This window comes from Nanorana parkeri, unplaced genomic scaffold (assembly GCF_000935625.1).
Source record: "Nanorana parkeri isolate BGI_ZX_2015 unplaced genomic scaffold, ASM93562v1 scaffold301, whole genome shotgun sequence".
In the NCBI taxonomy this organism is placed as follows: Eukaryota; Metazoa; Chordata; class Amphibia; order Anura; family Dicroglossidae; genus Nanorana; species Nanorana parkeri.
This window is the reverse complement of record NW_017306569.1, coordinates 1,342,722-1,351,936: the sequence shown is the minus strand read 5'-3', so window position 1 is coordinate 1,351,936 and position 9,215 is coordinate 1,342,722. Positions and strand designations below refer to the sequence as shown.

The 9,215-nt window shown below is 38.8% G+C and overlaps 1 protein-coding gene across 2 annotated transcripts in view; it reads right to left on the bottom strand.

The window, feature by feature from the left end:
• FAM3C (family with sequence similarity 3 member C) overlaps positions 1-9,215 on the bottom strand; it is a 52,201-nt gene that overhangs the window by 13,093 nt on the left and 29,893 nt on the right. The window contains exons 6-10 of one of the 2 annotated variants that reach the window (XR_001941303.1): positions 8,962-9,020; positions 8,260-8,310; positions 7,330-7,414; positions 6,093-6,219; positions 1,484-2,052 (exon numbers count right to left, since the gene is read on the bottom strand). Coding sequence is in view for 1 of the 2 variants with exons in the window: in XM_018557738.1 (XP_018413240.1) it covers positions 1,960-2,052; positions 6,093-6,219; positions 7,330-7,414; positions 8,260-8,310; positions 8,962-9,020 (415 nt within the window). In the remaining variant the exon portion in view is untranslated. Of the gene's footprint in view, positions 1-1,418; positions 2,053-6,092; positions 6,220-7,329; positions 7,415-8,259; positions 8,311-8,961; positions 9,021-9,215 lie in introns of those variants that run through there. The other variant, XM_018557738.1, reaches the window with a different exon arrangement.

Here is a 9,215-nt window from a genome sequence, read left to right as displayed (position 1 = left end):
CCCCCCCAGCAGAATCTTACTACATGTGCAGCTTCATGCTGGTCTCTGAAGATCTAAATCTTCCAGGATCTTCTGAGCTCTGGTGCTGCAACCCTGTCCCATGGTTCTCCTCCTCCAAATCGCCAAGTTTGTGGCTTTCAGTATTCTGTTGCTTTGTATAAATTTAATAGGACATTTAGTTTTATATATAATGGAGAGATTAAGATTAGGATTCCTGTATGGTTCTTATTCTCTCCATTTGTCCGGATGACCGTCACTGAAACTGAGGATAAATATAATCCCAAATATTAGGAGGTGGCCATCAAAACATAAAAAAAAACATTTCTAATGGAGGACACTAGTTCTGGTGACCTTCCTGACCACCAGGGATTTAGACCAGCATCCAGTACCAGGAGGAAGATGCAAAATAGCATTAGGATTACCTACTAAGATATTCATTTGTAAATGCATGAAGTTGTTTTAGCTCCAAAAACAAATTGGAGCTTTACACATAAAATGGCTGGCATTCTATAAGCAGTAGAAGGAGAGCTAGAATTTGGGGATGTGGTAGTAACAGATGCTATGAGTACTATTTTGTGTTTTGTGGAGATTTCAGAAAACTCATGAAACATCATTTTTGTGAAACAGATAGAAATATGAAGTAAAATTTATTAAACTATACACATTTCTTAATTGAGAACAGTCACTATTCATTAGCAAACTAATGTAGAACTTGGAATGTAACTTTAACCTCTCAAGAAGGAAAAAAAGAAAAGAAAGTGATCTTTGAAATGTTAAATGACCAATGTTGAGTATTAAATATATTAGCAGTGGCCTATTTATAAAAGCAGAAATCGATACTTTGCCATTTCTTTTATGAGAAGCATTGATTTGGACGGTATACAAACCCTGCTGTGGGCATGTTTTTCAATGTTTGCCACGAAGGTGCCATAGAAAAATCTATTGTCAATCTGAGTTTAGAAGTACCTAAGCCTGGATGAATCCATTGTATTTGGTGGAGGGGATCTAGAGAAACGAGAATACCGAAGGCAGCATAGATGCCCCCAACACCCGGTTTTTACTGCATTCCTACACTTGTAACCCCCAATTTGTCTATATCATTTATTACACTGGGTGTAAAATGTTCCATAAATCAGATTCACAAACACCAAAGCAAGTTTCGGCAGGGAATGAGGCCAAAAGTGTGTAGGGAGCAAAGGTATTCTTTATAAACAGGCACTTTAGTGTAACACATACCTGTTTATAAAACATTCAATATTACGTAACTGAAATACTGTACATGCATATTTAATTCTTGTGCTTCTTTATGTACTGTAAAAATGTAGACCTTTAATATTGGTTCTTCAACACTACATTGAAGATATATTGATGGCAGCCATTTTAAAATTTCTCTAAAGTACAGCACATTACAGAGAGTGCCATTTACTAGAAACCCTCATTAGTAAAGTGGTCCTGTATAATAGGCATGGGGGGGGAGAAAAACCAGTAGACAGAGACCGGTTTGTTAAAATTCTACTCAAATACAAAAACAAATGCTTATTAAACAGCTATGGTGCAAACAAGGGTAATTCTATTAAAAGTAAAATAAAAATTAAAAAAAAAAACCCTCAAAATCTTTGGTGGTATATATCCCAACGGAAAAAAAAAAGCTACTTTTCAAAAGAAAAATGAATAGTGCCACTGCGACAGTTCCATGACTTGCATAACAGTTCATTCGGCTGTGCACCACAGCCTGGATAACGCACATATTCTGAACTATTCTTTCTTCGTCTTCTATAGTTATAAGTCTTTACAAAAATACCTATTTAGTTCAACAATAAATACGTTTCTCACACTCAAGAGTGTAGACTCATGCTCACATCAACAATGACTGATGAAATCTTTCAGTATACCAAAAGTACAAGTTTTCTGAGATGCATTTGATTCAAGTCCATTATTGAAGTGTTCTACCAGCTTCATTCACTCAGCCTGTTTCTGAGGAATGCAGCCTTCCATTTCCACCACCTCTGGCCAGCCTTCGTATTTGTTTGTGTCTTTATTATTCTTGATGTGCTAAGAAAAAAAAAAAGAACATCTCTAGATAAACTTGAAGTCACCTGATGGTAAAATGAATGTCAACACTCTGATGCTTGCTTGGTTACTTCAAAATTGTTTATAAATTACAACAAAAATTGTACATTTGAAATATTTCCTTGAACTTGGAGAGGTTGACTTCCAACTGCTCATTTTCTTTTTTTATCCCCTGAATTATACCCCTTGGATTATAGGGTTCATTCACAAAAAGGTAGCACACCAGCATAAGAATACTTCTATTACAAAAATGACAGTTATTTTTCTGCAGAGACCAATATGATTTGAAAATTATAGTCACATGGCTAAAATAAAGATCTTTATTCTTGTGTTAAAGCTTTGCAAACCTCTAAGTCTCTTATTTCAAAGTGGTTAAATTTAGGATCACCTTAGTTGAGGAAGTTGTTTTGAAAATGGACATTCTTTCAGAAGCATTATATATTTTTTAAGCAATCCCCATAGGGGTCACGCATACGATAGTAAAAAATGCTGGGGGGAATTTATTAACGCAATTTCTACTATGTTTAGCAGCTTCTGTTTAGATGTGCGCCTGGTTTGCCCTGAGCATGCGCTATTTTCCTGATTGCGAATTTTTGCGGTAGTTCGCAACTGATTACATGTGTGCCTGTCCTGCGGCTGTTTGAAACCGGCACATCACCAAACAAAACAATCACAACTTAAGAAGTCCTGATGGCCATATCTTCAAGAAGCAACAGTTAAAAGGAGAACTATGAGGCGAGTGCTTTTCACTTTGAGACTGTCACAGGTCAGCTTAGTAGATCAGGAGGTGAGCGAACACATACCGGCGTTCGCTCACCTCTCGATCCTGTCACGGCTCTCTGCCGTGACAGGGGAGGGGCTGGATTCCCCCCTCCCCCAGCGCTGACTGGCAGAACGGACGGGGTGGGCACAGCTGGCTCTGCCTCTAGATAGGCAGACCCAGCTGTCAGTCACGCAGCTGGGCAAATCCAGACATATTTGTCGGGATCCGCTTCAGCTGCGGCGTCTCAGTATACCGCGAGCTACAGCTTGCGGTATACTGAGCTTAGGGTGACGGGAGGACGCTAGTTTGTGTCCTCCCGTTACCCTAAGGAGAACTATGGGGAAAGCCTTAACCCCATAGTTCTCCTTTAAAGCTTTTTGCCTGGAGTTTGCGAGTCTTCTTTCCTGGAGTCTATTTAATCTCATTTATGAACAACAATTACAGCAGAAACATAAATCTGAAATCGTGAAATATATCCCATGCAAGTTCAAACAGTCACAATTGCATCAATAAATCCCCCCCGTCTTTTTAACAATACAGCTTTTTTGGATCTGAATGCAGGTCTATTGTTTTCTGTGGGCTCTTGCACAGATCAGCAAGTCTCTGCATTCAGATCTGTACAACGAAAATAAATATCTGTTTCTGTATGCATATAAACGCATGTCGTAAACATGCAGACATACAGAAATTCAAGCTACAGGTATGAAAGAGGAGATTTGTATACCTTTACTGACCATTAGAGGAGTTATTTTAAGCAAGATTTTGCTGCCAGCAGTAGTTACCAGTAAAGTAATTATAGCAATGTACAGGAGCGCTAAAAAATGTATCAAATGTCTATTATCCATTTCAGTTTTATTAGAAGCAGAGAATATAAGCAAGCATAGAGGGCATGGAGGATTAAAAAAAACCCAAAACAAACAAACTTAGATTAGAGTTCACCAACAAAAAGATTGGATGATACAGGAAGATGATCAACTATTTAGAATTGCCTCCCTCACTTGGCAGCCCCTCTTCTCTCATTCTAAATAGAATGCCATCCTCTTCCTGGTGCGCCATTTCCAGCATGTTTGGGACTATATACAGTAATACCTAGATTTACCTCATCGAGCTTCCCAAATCTTTAAACACTATTACTGGTAATCCAATCTTTGAGTCTTTCACCTTTCAACCTCTTTCAGGTTTACCATAAACAGTGAATCAGTGCTTTTACTATGTCCAGGTTCCCTAGATAAGAATTCCAAGTTGCATAGAAAATAACCAGTCTCCTCAGTCAAGGCATGGATCATAGATGTACAGATTTTACACTCCTTTTGAATGAAAACCTTTTTAGAACCTATATTCCCCAGACATTATCATTGTTGTTAGGATTACGCTATGTGACCAAGCACCTACCGTATTATACTAGGAAAAGGGAAATTGGAATACATAATTTAAAAAAGGTCCGTTAGACAAGAGACCTTGTACAAATATCGCCCCACAAATACTTTTTAATGTAAATAGTAATTTATACTTTTTTCACTAATAACAGTTGCCAATCAGATTCCATCACTATCAGATGCTAGAGATGCAATTTCTTTTAACTACAATCTCCACAAGTGATTTCAAGCTCAGCTACTATTCAAGTTTCAAAAAATGTCAGTTTTCAAACTGAATACCGCAGAAATCAATGTTTTCTCTATTACACCGGTGCCAGCGGTGTATTTTTACACTGGTTGGTGAGAGAGTAAGAGGTTGCAGAAGGGAGGGCAAGCTCTATGAAACAGAATGGGAATGCAGCAAAAAAATAAAAATAAAACTGCTGTGCAGAAAATGGGATATACATAATTTAATTATCCCTAGACCATAGTCTTAATCCAGGACAGATTAACAAAAGATGGCACTGGATTTCTGAAGGTATTGCGAGGAGAAGTAGCCTTGGAGACAAGAAGTGTCTAAGTTTCACCTCTTGTCTACTATTGTAGATGCACACATTTACAATAAAAATATTTTAGAAACATAGTCCACTTTTATATATGAAGGAATTATAGCTTCTGACCTCGTTGGGTAAATTCACAGATATGTCTAATCCGAATGAAGACTAACCCTTTAAATGTTAAGAACGTATCCCATACTGCAATCAAAGGGTTAAAATAACTTGACTGCTAGTTTGATTTGGGCAACAAATTACTTTTACAAAGCTTTAAAATGGTCCCCTTTATTGACTCACTTTCTCCACTCACCAGTCATAAACTTATAATGCTCAACATCCCCATGTCTTCCCATTCCCACTCCAAAACCTGCTTGTCTGCAATAGAGCTCTCCACAATATAAACCAGAGTTTCTTCCTCCACATTTTATCTCCACTCTCTCTAAATCTGACCTATTCAAACCTAGCAGCTTTACAGGACTTAAGCACATTGACATCTGCACAGATTAAAGCTGTTCCTGCCAAATGACATGGTTCTTGACCTAACAATCCACTGCCTTGCATAATAGAATGCTGCAAATAGCAGCGCATGTAACCAAAGGCCTAAAGTGTGATTTTCTTGACTTCAAATTTAAACCCCATCAGTTCAACTTTGCCCTTTCTGCTTTTGCAATAACCTGTTACCATTCTTCTCTTTCAAAATCTTATTGCATGCATACATACATACATGATTTCTATCAAGCAGGTCTCATTCTCAGGATCAGTCTTCTCTTCTTACCAACACACCTGCACCTTTAGGCTACATTCACACAGGCTGTCTCGTCCAGATTCGGCCACTGTACCCAATGATGTAAATGACAGGGGCCACAGGAATTATGCGTCCAGCAACAATCAACTATTCAAAACCACATGTATCTGTACCATATACGATTACATCCGAACTGATTCAATGGGTTCAGGGGCTTCATCTGAACGGGACACCTGGGATTCCTGCCAGAGGAATCCCAGAATGCCCCTGCAAATGGGGTCTAAAATGGTTCTTTAAAACCAAACTGTTCAAAACTACCCTCTCTACTCCCTAGTCATTCCATTGTCAAGTAACCAACTCCCATTACTTTCAGATGCTGCAATCTCCCTTAAGTATTTTATCTAGAGCTCCCTTTGTTTAGAAGACACATTTGGTGCCTTTATTAACTGACATACAACAAAGGATATGTCAGCGCTGAATACTGAAAAATGGCCTGGATGGGAAGGGGGTTTAACACCGCGGATGTCAACTGGTTAATGAAACAATATTGTAGTGAATCATTAGTGCAAGCGTAGCCACAAAACATTTCAAGGTTAGAAGATTACCTGTTCAAATGGACTTTTGGTCTTAATACCTTTTCCACCGACAAACACCCAGTTATCTCTGAAAGCTAAAGAAGTGATAGCTGAACTTCCAAGCTCTGAAATTATTTTCCGTGCTTCATCATTGAGTCTGTAATGTCATAAAAATCATGTTTACATAATGGTCAAGTAACTGCATAAAAAAAAAGTCTAAACAATACAGATCTAGTGCACGGGTGGGAAACTCTGGCCCTCCAGCTGTGATTTAACTACAAATCCCAACTGTGAGTCATGTCTGTAACTGTCAGTCTTGCAATGCCTAACGGGACTTGCACAGTTCCACAACAACTGGAGGATCCACCCCTGCTGCATTTATAGAACGTTTGCAGAGCTGGTCATTCTGTGAACATCTGACATCATATTTATTTATTGCAGGTATTTATATAGCGCCAACAATTTACACAGCACTTTACATAGTTGCACATTCACATCAGTCCCTACCATCAAGGAGCTTACAATCTAAGGTCCCTATCTCACATGCATACATACAGGGCCAACTTAGAGAGGAGCCAATTAACCTACCTACCAGTGTGTCTTTGGAGTGTGGGAGGAAACCGGAGTATCCGGAGGAAACCCCCACAAGCACAGGGAGAACATGCAAACTTCTAGTGACCCCAGTCGGGATAGTGACCCCAGTTGGGATTCGAACCAGGGACCCCCAGTGCTGCAAGGCAGAAGCGCTAACCACTACGCCACTGTGCTGCCCAATGCAATGCTCCTTGGCTCCATCTAGTGGCCCTATTGCTGTTCAAATGTAAAAAAGTCAGATGATCGCACAGCAAAGGGCTCTGCAACTGTTTTATAAATACACCCCTAAAAGTTGCCACATAAAATGGTACCTGTCGGGGTATTTGGTATGGAAAATAAAACATTTAGAACTGATATACCACGGGATAATATTGTGCTAAATGTGGAGGAGACATGCAAGTCTACACCTAGCTTTATGCAAATGGCAGCCTTCAGAAAGTCTGTTTCCATAGAATTTACAGAGGACCCAGGAACATATTTAGGCGTCCGGTAGCTCCATGTAGGCTGGAGTAGGTCCCTTATGTTGCTGGTTCCAAAGCTCCAGTGTTAGTGCAATTAGATTGTCAGAATTACTTTAAAATAAAAATGGTAATTATAACCCTCAACTTGATAGGTGCCATTAAAGCAACACCTGGTAGATTCAAATAGGAAACATTTTTTTTATTTGACTTACTTTGATGCTCCATCATCATACGTTGCCATTAACACTATTGTTCCATCTTGAATTTTCTTAATAAATTCAATAAAAGGTGCTACATCTAGAAAAACAAAAGAATATATAATTACTTTATGGAAATTGTCTGCTTTTAAAGAGGCTTATAATTTATTGAGCTGTTGGATTCATTTAGAAGCCAAAAATTAGTATTGCGCTGCCATCTTGTGGCTTTTTTTTATTACTGCAACATTTAAATCATCCGCAGAAAATAGGCTGCAGGATACAGAGGACAGGTGGCCTACTGAACACAAAGAGGGTTATTCACTACGGAGCAGAAGGATCCAGCCGTAGCTTCGCCTGATCCTTCGGCTCACTTCGGCCACCGGAGTCCTTCGGCATATGCTTCTGCTCAGCTGAGCCGTAGTCTCAGCCCGAAGCTGTGCAAACGGTCTGCCGAAGCAGACCATCCTCCCTGCAAAATGACAACAGCTGGACGGAGACAGCGTTGATGTCACGGCTGGCTCCGCCCAGCTGTTGTAGTGTAATAACAGATCAGTGTCCCCACCTGTGGGCGCTGATCTGTCATTAAACAACTGGGCAGAGACATCACGGCCAGCTCTGCCCAGTTGTTTTTTTATGTGCCCGGGACCTGCTGGAAGACTCTGGCAGGTGCCGGCCAAATGTAAACAGTTAGGCGGAGCTAGCGGCAAGGTCATTCAGCTATTCACTCACTGAACAGTGAACAGTCGAACGGCTTCTGCACATCAGCTCAGCTGAACATGTTCAGCTCACATCACCCCCAAGTGTTTCTCCACTTGAATTCCCTGAGAACTATTGAGTAAACGCTACATTATTTTACCTACAGGAAAATACAGTGTGCAGTACAGTTTTTACTTCTTATGATCCTACAATTAAAGGCAATGTGAGAATGCACAAATCCATTCTTACCTCCTCCCCAGAGATCATAATACTTGGTTTCTATCAGCTCTCCTGTTTTCCCTAGAATACAAAAGTTTACCTTTAACAAGCACTTAAAATATACAAAGAAGAAATGAAAAAAAAATGTTTAGTGCATTAAGAGTTTAATGAATACAGGAAATTGTTCATGGAGCATTAGACAAAAAGGAAAAAAAAACAAAAAAAAACAAAAAAAAAAAACACACACATTTGCTGATTTTCAGTAGAGTACTCAAATATGCAGTTTGAATATGGAAATTACACAGCCATTCATGTCCAGTGTTTTTATAGTAAGCAAAAGGGAAAAAAATATATCACCATTTATGCCAGTATTTCAAAAAGGTCAAAAACTATTAACCATTCTTTAGGAAGAAAAAAAATATATAGAATATATTTATAGATTTATTTTGTGACCAAACTAATGCATATTATCCAGAAGATTCTGGTAATCAGAGGAACAAAAGGAATCTCACAAACATGCGATTAACTGCAAAGTCGTTTATTCCAGGCAACGGTGGACAATGGATTTTAACAGGAGCCAGAACATTTTGATGCTGGCTGAACTGATTTTGTGAGCAGCAGAGCTTTAATACTTAAATTGTAGATGCACAATTTAAGTTTTGTGGATTTCCTTTATTAGTTTTGCAATGAAGGCACATTTATCACCCTGAAGATGAATAAACCACAACCTACCATTCACTAGAGCAGTGTTTATGCCACGACCAACATTGTTCTTCACACCGCTCATTAATCTGAAATGAGAGGATACAAAAAATCAACAAATATACATATAGTTACGATTGTTTTGTTTAAATATATCTATGCATATCTATTTATTTTAGAGGTGCACCGAAATGGAATCTTCAGACTGAAAGTGAAAAATTATTTTTTTTTTGTACCCCTTTTAAAATATATTTTTTGAATATTTTATTTTCCTGTTGGGGGCT